At 58.8% G+C, this 13,056-nt stretch overlaps 1 protein-coding gene across 2 annotated transcripts; it reads left to right on the top strand.

The window, feature by feature from the left end:
- The first annotated feature begins 1,776 nt into the window (after positions 1–1,776).
- Positions 1,777–12,033, top strand: Nbl1 (NBL1, DAN family BMP antagonist). 2 transcript variants are annotated; one of them, XM_063235627.1, is made up of 4 exons: positions 1,777–1,909; positions 9,015–9,209; positions 9,297–9,408; positions 10,521–12,033. In XM_063235627.1, the coding sequence occupies exons 2-4, from the start codon at positions 9,040–9,042 to the stop codon at positions 10,794–10,796; spliced, it is 558 nt and encodes a 185-aa protein (XP_063091697.1). In that variant the 5' UTR covers positions 1,777–1,909; positions 9,015–9,039; the 3' UTR covers positions 10,797–12,033. The 2 variants fall into 2 exon arrangements, with proteins under 2 accessions (XP_063091697.1, XP_005004386.1); XM_005004329.3 differs by lacking the exon at positions 1,777–1,909 and adding an exon at positions 2,427–2,559.
- Positions 12,034–13,056: the final 1,023 nt, after the last annotated feature.

A 13,056-nucleotide genomic window follows, 5' to 3' on the forward strand; every position in this document is an offset into this window, starting at 1 on the left:
TGGGATACACTCATTAAGCTATGCTTTTAGCTTCCGCACTGTGGGCGTGGACTCTCACAAGGTGTAGACCCCCACTTCTGCCTAGCCCAGGGTCCACAGAGAATGGTGGTTGTAAGCTTTGGTGACTATTTCCTGGGTCCCTACTATGCCCAGTGCGGCCCAGGTCATCCTAAAGACGGTAGTTGCCATTGCCTCTTCCTCTGAGATTTTAGATGAGCTACCTAACCTCTATAGGCCTTGCTTTTCCACGTATTAGATGCGGATACAACATCGTTCATCTTACAGGCTTATTTCGAGAGTGCAGAGGAAGAGACTGGGCGTACTATGATATCAACCCTAACCACAGTGACCATTATGGAAAGACTAATAGGTGGGAGACGAAAATGACTTTGTTCAAGTATATATATTATACATCTCTTCTGGCCCCACTTTAGGCACCCGGGACATTGAAATAAATATGGAGCCCTGTCCTTAGGGGGCTCACAGTCTAACGGAGGGAGGAGTGTACACAAGTTTTGTACATGGAGAGCAGCTAAACTGTGTCCCACGCTGCTGGATCTCAGCCAGAGGAGGGAGTTTATTTTACCTGAGGGTCTTGGGAAGGCTTTCCAGTGTGGTGCTTTAGAACGTATTTGACAAGATAGGAAGAGAGTCAACCACAGGCAAGAGGTACAGTGCATACAGCAGCCAGCAGGGGATGGAGTATATGTACCGTGAAGATAACTCCAGGCCTCTAGTCCAGAGGAACTCCCTAGCAGAGCTGGTTAAATGCACAGACATAGACAACTCCAAGATAAAGCAAAAATATCACCGGTCAAGGGAAATCTCCAAGCAGGCAAGTTAGCTTCTCCCTTGAAGTAGACGACGGTGCCTCTTGTGGAGGATGCCAGTAATCCCAGCACTCAGGAAGCTGAGGCAGGAGCACGGCTTGGAGTTCAAGGCCAGCCTGGACTACACAGCAAGACCTTGCCTCCCCGCCCCCCACCCCCAAGAAGAACAACCCCAATCCACTCAAGTGCTCCCAGGTTAGATGCATCCAGGTTAGGCTGGAGGCTAAGCCAGGTACTTCCTCTTCCCAGGACTCAGGGAAACGAGTTAGTTTTCTAGTGTTCTAGTTCCAAATTGTTCTGGGACTCTCAGACCCTTCTCAGGTTGCTCGAAACCAGTGACTGGAGCCGATCAGAAGTCTAGTGACACCGGGTACAAACAGCACCGGCCCGAGCTGGGCCTCCAGGCCGGGAGGCAGTGGGTTGGCCAGGGTGCACCGCAACCGCGCAGCAGGGCTGGGGTCCTGGTGCCGGGTCTGGGTGGACTGGGGCGCCGTGCTCTCAGAGCGAGACAGCAGTGCCCAGTACCCACAAAACGGGCATCTTTGTCACCGTAAGGCCCGGCCTGGCCTGAGAGCTCAGTCTCGGAAAAAGTCAGGCAGGCGGAGAGAAGTCGAAGCGCGCAGAAACCCTGGAAGGGCGCCGGAGAACGGGTTGGGGCGCGCGGCTGGCTGTCCCGTGTCCCCGGCGCCACCCAGGCGTCCGGCCTCTCCTCCGCGCCGTCGGGCCGCGCCGAGGTCGGGCCGGGCGCTCTCGGGCCGGCGGGCAGGCGGAGGGGCCGGGGCCGCGGCGCCCCTCCTGCGCCCGCCCGCCGCACGGCGCGGTCCCTCCCCCCTGCGCCCGCCCCGCTCCCTATTTGGAGCGGAGACACCCTGACGTCGGAGCCGCTCGCGCCGCTCCCCCGCACCGCGCGCCCGCCCGGGCCGCAGACGGCGCGAGCGCAGCCCAGCCGAGCCTCGCGGGGCCGCCGCCAGCCCTGCCGGCCGCCTCGCCCAGCCCGCCGGGGGCGCTGCGACCCCGCGGCCCGCGCCCAGCTCCGGGGACCCGGCGGGGCTCCGCGATCCCCGCCGCCGCCGCGCCCGGTAAGTCCCGCCCGGCCCGGCCCGGCACGCGGGCGCCCGGCTGCTGCGCCCCGCCGCGAGTGCGTCCCCGCGCGTCCGCTGGCACCGTGTGGCGCCCCCTTCGCCGCCGGGACCCGGAGCCAGAGCCGGGCGCTGGGGACGTGGGCGCGGCTTGGGGTGGCGGGGTCCCCGCTGCGTCGCGCCCCGGGCTCCGCGGCTCGCAGGCCCGGCGAGGAGGCGGGAGGAGGAGATGCGCTCGGCGCCGGCGAGCCCCAGGCCGGCCGCGGGGGCCGGGCAGCGCGTCCTCGGCTCTGCCCGGGCCTCTCCGCCCCCGGCGCGCTGCCGCCCGGCCGCCCTGCGCCTCGCCCGCGGCTTCGGTCTCCGCAGCTGCGTGGCTCCGCCGCTCCACTTCCGTCCCGCTCCTTCCCCGGTGCTGTCTCTCTGTGCCCTCCCTCCTCCCGCCTCTGTGTTCAGCCTCCCTGAGCCTGTGACTCTGCCTTCATGGTCTCTCTCTTCTCTCCGTGCTGCCCTCTGGGAGAGTCGTCTTTGCGTCCGGAGCCGCCACCCTCGGATCCCGACGGTCGCCAGGTCCCCCAGTTGGGATAGTTTCGTGGATAGTTTCCCAGACTCGATAAAAGTCGGAGAACCCTCCTTTCCTCTCCGGCCTGCTGGTAGGTCTGGTCTGGATGATGCCCCTGGAATTGAGGCTTGGGCAGGGAGAGCCAGGCTTTTGGGGGCCTCAGCGCTTTAACCGTTCCATCCCTCACCCCTCACCCCTAACCCAGGCATTCTGCACCACTCGGCCCTGATTCGGTCCACCTGCCCGCCGGACTTGCTCCCAGGGCAGAGCGATTCTGATCTTTCCTAAGCCGCAGTCCAGGGGCAGAGGCTGCCTGCCTTGGCTTGGCCAGGGCTTGGCCAACATTTCCAGGCCCTTACCCAGCTGGAGGCCACCAGCTTGTAACTCACTAGAAGTAATCCCGGAAAACAGCCTGCTGAGGTGGGATGGGGTGGGGAAGGGACTTGTCAACAAGGAGCCCCTCATCCTTTGTTACTGTCCAAGCCGCCAGCCTCCTGAGACTCCCCCAGATGCTGGGGCTGCTTGGGCGTGGTTTGCATTGAGTTGGGGCCAAGAAGAATGGAGGCTGGAGTGTTTCCTTGGTGACCCCCACCCCTCTCCACCCACCCCTGCAAGCCAGACCTCTCTCCTGGGCCTGTGTGCTGGAAGGGGTACAAGGGAATGAGAAGTGCTCTGCATTATTAGCCAGAGGTGTGGCCTCATCATTTTAAAGTGAAATTTCAGACTGAGTGGAGCACCTTCCTGCAACCCCAAGGGTCGGAGGCTGCTGGGGCGGGCAGGGTTGTGGGTGAGGTCTGCAGGGGACTTCTGCTGAGCAGATGTGCCCGTGGCCCTGCAGCAGCTCATTAGCATGGGCTTGTTTTGGAGGCTGTTTGGGGTCTGCAGGCGGAAGGCCAGGGGTTGGTTGGGGATGCCTATGGAGGTAGCTAAGGCTGGAAGGGGGAGCCACCTGGGAGTGGTGGGCAGGCCTTGGGGATATGGGTTTGGGCCTGTACAGCTGCCCAATGGATAGTTGGTTTATGCTGCCTGCCCAGAACCTCCTGGGTACGGAAGGAAGAAAGGAAGGAAGGGAGGAAGCCACCCTGTGGTGAGACTGGGGTCGTGGAATCACAGTGGCCTCAAGCAACAGGCTGGAGCCAGACTGCTCCCGAGGGAGCCTGCTCCATTTGATGTTCCCAGGCTGTGCTGTCCATTCTGCAGGTGGCAAGTGGGAAGTACAGGGAGGTGAGGTGAATGGTCGGTGACTTGGTCAGTACCCACTGGACTGTCCTACCTCCAGTGAACCAATAGATGAACTTACGCAAAAACTCATCTCCGGACCCTGGAGGGCCCACGGAAACCCTGCCAGGCTGACCAGGTCAGGGGGCCTGTCACTGCCTTGCCCCAACCCAGAGCAACATTTTTCCGTTGCACCATTGAAGGAAGTCCCTGTACTCACTCCAAAACCTAGAGGGCTGCCCCACCCTGCTGATCCCCAGGCCTGGGGCAGCAGTCACGAATGCCACGCCCTCTCGCCAGCCGCATGCGCAGCCTGGTACAGGGGCAGAGCCTGTTTTCTGAAGTTGGAGCTGGATGGGGCTGCGCTCTCTGGGGTCCTGTCTGTCGGGGGCTCAGAAGGGGTAGATCCACACTGACTGGCCAGCCAGGATGGCACGCGCCACTTCCTCGAGATGGCTCCAAAATCCTGTTTTACTGGGGCACACGCAGCCGCAGATTGAGAAATTCTCAGGATGAGTCCTGGATTCGAGGAAGGAGAAGCAGGGTTCGAGGGGGTGGGGTGGGGTGGGGAAGAGGCTAGAGTGACCGCAAGCCAGTGCTCTCAGCAGTCCTGCTTTGCAGATGGGAAACCGAGGCATAGGAAGGTTCAAATGGCTGAGATTTGGACCAGGACCTGCGGTGTGTTTGTGTTTGGGGCGTGGATTCCCCTGTAACCCGGATGCTGAGCCTGTAGAAGCCTTGGTGGAGTCAGAGGGGGCAAATGTGGGAATGGTCCTCCTGGGAGGTTACTGAAGCAGGGGCTGATGTAAAAGCCTGCTCCTCTCCCAGTGATTTGCTGGCCTGGGCATCTGCATTCCTGACAAGCGCCTTGGAGAAGCTGCTAGATTCTGGTAGGCACAGAGGGGTCTTAGAGCCCTGTCCCCAAAGTCTGTGGCCACTGTCCTTACTGTCCTACATCCTTGGCCTTTCTGAGACACTGTCTGAACAAAGGTGCCCCAGGGAAGCCATTGGGCCCATCTGTGGTCTGCTAGGTGCTCTCTTCCTGGAGCAGCAGACACAGGCTGTTACTTTCTTTCCCTGTGCCTCAGTTTCCACAGTGCCAAAATGGGTCACTGGTGTCACCTCTTGGGGGCTTTGAGGACTTGGCGTGGGCCTGGGAGTACACGGGTGGGTTGTGAAGCTGAGCCTGTGCCACCCACTTCCACAGCAATCCTGTGGGAAAGGACAGTTTCATGTCTCTCCTGAGACCGCGCAGCCGGGGCCTGCCACGGGCACACGCTCGTCTGGTGAGAGCTGGGAGATGGATTCAGCCTCTGGTCCGTGGGCCTCCCTAGGTCCAGCCTGGGCAGCTGAGAACTACACGGTGCTAACAGGAGGAAAGAGCCGCACAGAGGAGCCCAGGCCCGCCCCCTGCCCAGGTCCTGTTCCACCCCCTCCCTGCATGCATCTCTTCCTCTCTAATTTCTTCCCTGTGACGCTGGCACGTGCAGGGGCCACTGGTGGTGCACCTGCCACTGCCCAGGGTTAAATCTCAGTGCAAACTTCTGCAGACCTCAGCCTCTCTGTGCCTTCATTGCTTCATCTGTGCACTGGGGAAATAATAGGATCCGGCCCATAGGGTTATTGTAAAGACTGAGATGATGAACATAGGGAGGAGCATTCAGGACAGCAATCTACCGTTAGAACTGGCTCCTCATTCCAGTCGAGGGCCCGGGAGGGTGTGTGAGCTGGCCGCTGCAGTCACTTCTCCTGGCCTTTCTTATGCAGGGCTCTCAGCACCTCTGAGCACCATCTCTGGGACTGTCCCCTCTCAAAACCCCTGTTTCCCCTTCACCCACTTCCCTGGGCCTCCCTGCTGGGCTCTGAGTTCCTGTGTAGGAGGACACAGAACCAGAGCCCCAGGCCCTTGCTGTTCCCCAGATGGCCTCCCTCCCACCCTTCCCTAGGCCTGCATTCCGAGAAGCCACCCCGAAAGGTGCATCCAACCTGCAGGGGATAGAGTGGCCCAGGGTTGCGCATGGCTCTGCCTGGCCTGCCTGAGGCGCTGGCCCTGGGAGGTCACTGATTCCCTTCCCGCCCTGGTACTCTGGTCCATGACACATTGTGTGACCTCCAGGGAGGGGAGGAAGGGTTGAGAATCTGGGTGAGGCTCGCCTGGCTTAGGAAGGAAGGTCTCACTGCTGCTTAAAGAAAACAAAAAACAAAAAACAGAGCTTCTAGTTAAAAAAACAAAACCACCACCAGTAATGACAAAGAAATAAAACCAGCTAGCAAAGATCCTATTCAATGGTAGGAGCAGTGTGTGTCATTCTGGGTAGGGCAGGGTAGGGCAAGGCAGGACGGGGTGAGAGGTCAGGAGGAGGTGGGGTGTCCCGCCCACCATCTGTGTGAAGAAGGCCCCCACAACCCTGCTGCCTCCCATGCGCTCCTGGGGTGGAGGGCTGGCCCCAGTGTGGGGCTGCTGGGTGTTGAGGCCTTCTTGAGATGGGTGCTGTGCTTTGGGGAGAGGAGGCTGGGTTCTGACAGGGACCCTTATACAAACAGTTCACTGGGCACTAGAGAGGGAGGAGGTTAAGGAGATGACCTTCTGCCTCAGTTTACCTCATTCTTCTGCTTCTCTCAAACTTAACTAGTGCCCATCTCCAGGCTACTTTCATTCCAGCCCCAGCCTCAACCGCCAGTCCTCCAGGGACCTTGGCCTGTCACCTCCCTGGCCCCAGCTGACCTGTCACTCCCAGGGAAGGGCCATGGGGTCCTGTATAGAGCAGAGACCTCTCTGGGGTCTAGAGTGCCAGTTCTGCCCAGCAAGGGCCAGGAGGCTGGAGGACCTGTCAGCCCCCTGGAGGGCACACTGGTTGCAGAGCAGTCATGCTGTCCGATAGGAACCAGCCCGATCTCTTTCCCTGGGATGTGGTTGTATTGAAGACATGGGCTATGGCGTGGGTCTTGTGAGTGAGACCGGAAATGTGCGTGTGAGCCTGGATCATGGCAGGACCTCCTTTGCAGTGGGGGTAGAACATCTGACCTCCCCTCCAGCTGCTCTCCTTCCTGCTGGGCCAGGGACAGGGTCATCTCCAGTGAGCTGAGGCTTCTGCAGGAAGGGGGCAGGAGCCCAGGGGACTTCAGGATGGTGCCCAGAAGGCCACAGTGTCTCTCAGCCCTGTAGGTAGCCATGTACTCCCTGAAGTCTGGCTCACCTGGCCCCCTCAGACCTCCACTGCCAGGCAGGCTCAACGCCCAGTCACTGCCCCCTTCCTGGACAGTTTACAGAGGTCACCACCACCTGTATTCTGCAGAAGGTGGCTCAGCTAAGGCCGTTGTGCATGGGCTGCCTGGTCCTAGGCCATCCCCTCTCTGGCGCCGGGCTCCTGTGGGAGCTGTCCTTGAGTCCTCAAGCCTGGCTTCAGCCTCACTCTGACAGAGTGCTCTGTCAGAATCATCCCAGGAAGCTTGGTAAAAATGCTGAGATCCAGCTGGGCATGTAGGCATATGCCTGAAATCTCAGCACCCGGGGAGGCTGAGGCAGGAGGACTGAACGCTAAAGCCTAGTCTGGGCAATTTAGACTCTGATTTAAAACATGAAGAAAAAAAAAAAAAAAAAAAAAAAAGCAGGGATGGGGCTGTAGCTCAGTGCAAAGGCCCGGGGTTCAGTCCCCCCAGTATCACAGGAGTTTCCGCCCCGCAAGTCCCCAGGGAATTCAGTGCATTATCAGGTTCCAAAACCTGAGGCCTGAGTTTCCAGGGTCACACAACAGGTGCACCCAGTACCCTTTGTCCAGTGTTCTCATTCCGGGTTGGGGACCCCCGCTTTCAGGCACTTCCCATATTTCTGAGTCTGAAGCCCTTTTCTGCTCTTTTTAGTGGTGGAAAAGTGGGTGAAATGTTAGAAAGGGGAAGGGAGACCCCGCTGTGAGCAAAGCCTCCAGACAGACTGTCCTGCAGCGCCATCTACTGGCAGACCCTGGTGTTGGCGTCGTGCTTTCCCACAGCGGGGGAACCTGCGTCCTTCTGCTTGGCTTTGTTTTCTGCTGACTCAGGGGCTAGCTAGGGCTGAAGGTAAAGACGGGTGGGCTTGAGGCTCTAATGGGGCATCTTAGAAAGAAATACGTCTGGTTGGGGTGGCAGAATTCACCAGGAAGTGAAGAATTTAGAGCCATCAAATTTCTGGTGTGACAGTGGCTTTCGAGGAGAGCTGGTGGGTGGGCGGCCAGCCCTCAAACTTTGCTAGAACAATTGTTTGTCTCCGGAAGGATCCTCAGCATCAAAGCAAGAAGGGACCTAAAGACTGTTCAACAATTCATGTGCACTTGGACACTTAGTGCCTGGCTTAGTCCCGGCAGGAATCCTCCGCCATGCAGAGAGCCTTGAAGAGACCAAGGTGCAGAGAGAAACAGTAACTTGTTCAGGGCTACATACTGAGTTACAAAAGTGATTCACAGCTGGCATGGTGGCGCACACCTGTCATCTCAGCACACTAGGAGGCTGAGCCAGGAGGGTCACAAATTTGAGCCCAGCCTAGGCAATTTAGCAAGACCCTGTCTCAAAAAAAAAAGGTCTGGTGATGTAGCTTAGTGCAAAGGCCTGGGATTCAATCTCCAGTACCGATAAAACAAAATAGGCTGGGGATGTAGCTCAGTGGTAGAGCCACTGCCTGGCGTGTGGGAGGCTCTGGGTTCAGTCCCCAGAACAAAGCATACAAATGGACTCCTTAAAAATACAAACAAACCAGGGTTGGGGGTTTAGCTCAGTGGCATAAGCTCCTGCCTTGCAAGCAGGCAGTCATGAGTTCGATCCCCGGTACCGATAAAAGAAGGAAAAAGACAAAAAAAAAAAAAAAAAAAAAAAAAAAAAAAAAAAAAAGAAAGAGACAAACACCCCCCCCAAACCTAAGATATTTGGCTCATTGAGCACCTCATTTAATATTTCTTATTTTTTAAATTTTTTGGTATGAGGATCAGCTCACAATCACGTGCTTGCAAGGCAGACAGTTACACCGCTGAGCTAAATCCCCGGCCCTTTAATTAATATTTCTGATACTCATGTGACACAGTGCTGTTTACAGCCCCCTATATATTTTTTACCCCTGTGCTGAAGATTGAACCAGGGGCTTTAAGCATGCTAGGCAAGGGCTTCTCATTAAGCTCTGCTGAAGCCCCCACAGCTCCATTTTCGAGGTTCAGAAAAGAGAAACACCTGGCCAGAGAGGAAAAGCTGTCCTTGGTTAGTGGGCGGGAGCTCTGGCTTGGAACACAAGGGTCAGATCCCATGATCCACGCTTGTACCTTAGCCCAGGCCCCCAGCCCAGACTCACCTGTCCCCCACGCTCAGTTCCAGGGCTCTGGAGGCCACAGGCATGATGCTCCGGGTCCTGGTGGGCGTTGTCCTCCCTGCCATGCTGCTGGCCGCCCCCCCGCCCATCAACAAGCTGGCACTGTTCCCGGACAAGAGCGCCTGGTGCGAAGCCAAGAACATCACCCAGATTGTGGGCCACAGCGGCTGCGAGGCCAAGTCCATCCAGAACAGGTGGGACAGAGGGCGGGGCCGTAGGACCACCAGGGCGGCCTAGCCCTGCCCCCGCCTTGGTGACACCGCATGATGACCTCTCCACAGGGCCTGCCTAGGACAGTGTTTCAGCTACAGCGTGCCCAACACCTTCCCGCAGTCCACAGAGTCCCTGGTGCACTGTGACTCCTGCATGCCAGCCCAGACCATGTGGGAGATCGTGAGTATGGTCCCCTCAACCTGCCCCGGGCCCTGAGTCAGGTCTCACCAGGTGCAGGGTGCAGGGCACACGTGTGGACCTTGCCACGAGATGGGTTGGAAGTCTGACACCAGTGTATACAGGACAAACATCGTTCTGAAGCCACTATGGGGTCTCACTCATGTACTGAAATTCTTTCAGTGGCTTCCCAACATCTCAGCCATGCCCACAGAGACCCATGAGGTCCGGCTCAGCAGGCCTGCCAGTGTCTTCTGGCCTCCTGCTGTCCTTACTAGTTTGATGCCTGACACCAACCTGCCTCTGTTCAGCCCTTCCTATCTGTTCTACTCCCTTCTACCTCAGGGCCTTTGCACCTGTTCTTTCCCCTGCCTGCCCTGCCCTCCTGCTTTTGCATCATTTTCCTTTCTTGTCTGAGTCCCTCTCAGTGCACCGCGTGCCTCTCCTTCAATGTCTGTCACTTCTGTGGTCTTCCAAGTACATCGGGCTGATTATGGCCAGTTGGTTTTCTTTGGGAGTTCATGTCTATCCTTATGTCCCCAGGGCTGGCAGAGGGTAGGTGCTCAGTGGAAGGAAGGAAGGAGGGAAAGAGAAAAGTGAGGACAGAAAGAAGGGTGGTGACAAGTGTGGCCCCAGGGGAAAGGCAGGATGCTGGTGGGGTTCCTCTAGGGTGGGTTGGTGGCTTGGGATGGGGCTTCTTTCAGTTCAGACCCAAAGGTGGCCCAGAAGAGAACTGGGCAGAGGTGTGGGGATGGGTTGGGAAGAACCAGCCAGAGGGGACAGGATATAAAATGTTCCCAAGGCAGGTCAGGAGCAGAGACTTGGAGGGGCGGAAGGCACAAGGTCCAGGTTGAGGGGTCAGCTGTGGCCAACCCAGCCTGAAAGTTCTGGGTGGCCAAGGAAGTGGTCATCTTTTTTGTCCAAGGGCAGTGGGGAAGCACTTGGGGAGGGTTAAGTGGGCAGCAGAGGACGCTGCACCCCACTGGGTGTGAGGAGCCAAGTGTGGCGGCCCCTGCAGTGACCTGGTCCCCCCATCCCTGGTCGGTGATTGCACGGGGCCTCGACACCTGCCCCAGACCTAGTGACTATCTTTCCCTTCCTCCTGCCCACCCTAGGTGACCTTGGAGTGCCCCGGCCATGAGGTGATGCCCAGGGTGGACAAGCTAGTGGAGAAGATCCTGCACTGCAGCTGCCAGGCCTGCGGCAAGGAGCCCAGCCACGAGGGGCTGAATGTCTACGTGCAGGGCGAAGATGGACCAGGCTCTCAGCCGGGCACCCATCCCCACCCCCACCCCCACCCCCACCCTCACCCCCACCCCGGTGGTCAGAACCCTGAGCCCCAGGAGACTCCTGGGGCCCCCCACGTTGAAGAAGAGGGGGCTGAGGACTGAGGCCCCCACTCTTCCTCCCCTCTCGCCCCCTGTGGAATGTTGGGTCTCACCCTCTGGGGAAGCGTGAGGGGAGAGGCGGAAGCTCCCCGGGCACTGGATGAACTTGGATTCAGACTTGGACTTGGAATGCTGTCTGGTTGCCATGGAGATCTCAAGGGGAGGAGTTGGAGCCAAGCTTCACAATCTAATATATTGAAGAGTGGGGGGAGTAGAAGGCTCTTTTTGGAAGGGGGACGGGCTTTCCTTTCTGCCTTGTAGAAATGTGTCCTTGGGAGGGGGAGGAGGGCGGCTAAGCTGCCGAGTCGTGGGTGAGGCTTCCAAGATGGCAGGTGCAGGCCAAGGCCTGCTGGCCCTTGGTGGGGCAGGACCCCCAGGGGTGGAGCTAGATGGTGCTGCCACGGGCCCTGGGCCAAGGGTGGCACCATGCCAGCGTCCACCTGGCAGGAGGACTGAGCTAGGAAGACCATTGGCAGAAGCAAGAAACTCCAGCCCCCACGTTTCCCTGAAGGCCTTTCCTGGACACTCCACCTCCAGGGAAGCATCTGCCCTGGGCACGAAGTGCCCCTCACCCAACAGAATGGTTTAGGAGTCAGGCTGGGCCGGACCCTGCTGACTCAGGGCACCAGGGCTAGGGCCATGCCCTCTGGGCCTTGCTCTGGCTTCCTTGGCTTGCTTGGTGTTGGGGACAGTGGCGGAGCCTCCCTGGGGCCTGGGTTGCGGGTGAGTCTCCCAGTCATCCCGAGAGGGTCCCTCTGTGGTAGACACTGCAGTGTCTCCTGTGCCCCTGCCCCAGCTCCTCAGAGAGCTCCAGGGGCAGGGGGAGGTCTTTCTGGGGGCCGATAGGATGGGGTGGTCTCTCTCACCAGAGGGTCCAAGCAGGACCAGAGTGGATGTTGGCTGAGCCTCTGGGAGCTCCAGGACAGGGTGACCCCTGTGGGTGACCTGTGATCTCGGCTCTTTAGCTCCCTAATCCTGCCCCCCACCAGCTGCACTTTAAACCTAGAGGGATGTGGGACTGGGCCAGGGTGGGTGGGCAGAGGGTAAAGCTCCCCCTGCCCCCTGAACTGCCCATGCTGCTCTCTCATGTGTGCCCAGGGCGATGGCAGCCCCCCACTCCTGCCTGGGGGTACCTGGCCCCTTGGCTGTTCCCACAGACGAGAGCTTCTGTAGAGCTTGTAATCAGTAGACTCCCCCTGAAGGACCCTGAGTCTTCTCATGAATAAATGCCTTCAATGCCTGTGTCTGCTTCCCTCTAGTCAGGGTCTGCCTGGGAGGTTGAGGAAGGAGCTGGGCCCAGGCCTGTGTGATAGGAAGCAGCTGCTCCACTGGTGCCACCCCCAGGGTCCCCTGTGCCCTGTCACAGTGCTCTACTCCCCTGTCTCCCTGGCTCCCACCTTTTCCCATGGGTGCCCATTGCGGGCCTTGTGTATGCTGTGGGCCTCAGAGCTGGGTTCCTTGGGTTTACCTCTCACGGTGGAAACAAAATCTCAAGCCACCTGCTGTAAATATAAGATTGGAGTCTTGCTAAGTAATGCACATAAACTAACCTGGCCCTCATGCTGCGTGGCAACGTGGCTCTCCTTTTCCAGATGAAGGACCGAGGTGCAGAGGGTCAAGTCCCCTCTCACCTCTGCCAGGGCCATACAGTTAAAACACCACATCCACAGGACTCAGATCCTGGGTAGTCTGGTCCTGGGCCCGTGAGTGCTTGGGGACACCAGCAATCCTAAATCCACGATGGGGTGAGGCGTTCTCGCCTGTTCTGCAGAGTGGGAAACAGGCTCTAGAAGCACAGGTGTGACTCGCATAGGCGCACAGCGCCCCCCCGCCCCATGTCAACCGGACACTTCTAGCATGGCAGTCAAAATGTCAACAATAAATGGGCCGCTAGGGGTCCTCGGTGCTGCACCTCTGAGCCCAGGAGCGCTGCTCCGTTGGCTGGAGTCCCGACCCTCCTGCGCAGAACCGGGCAGGATGCAGGTCCACAGGTTAACCAGGACTGGGTGGGAGGAGCAGGCAGGTGCGGTGGCAAGGCTGGCAGCGGGTCTGGAATGCCAAGCAGATGTCGGACTTTGCAGCAAGCTGTCCGCACTTCGGCAAGATTTGCGAAGGGTAGGAGAAAGGGGAGGGTGGAGACCAGCAAGGGTAAAGGCGGCAGTTCGGCGGGGCGACCCTGAAGGACCCAATTCTGAGTCCTCAGAGGGACTGGAGAGGCGGGGCCGCGCTAGGGGGCGTGGCCACACGGGAGAGGCGCTGCTGA

This window comes from Cavia porcellus, unplaced genomic scaffold (genome assembly GCF_034190915.1).
Source record: "Cavia porcellus strain 051 isolate PalLab524CR breed Dunkin Hartley unplaced genomic scaffold, mCavPor4.1 scaffold_25, whole genome shotgun sequence".
NCBI classification, from domain to species: Eukaryota; Metazoa; Chordata; class Mammalia; order Rodentia; family Caviidae; genus Cavia; species Cavia porcellus.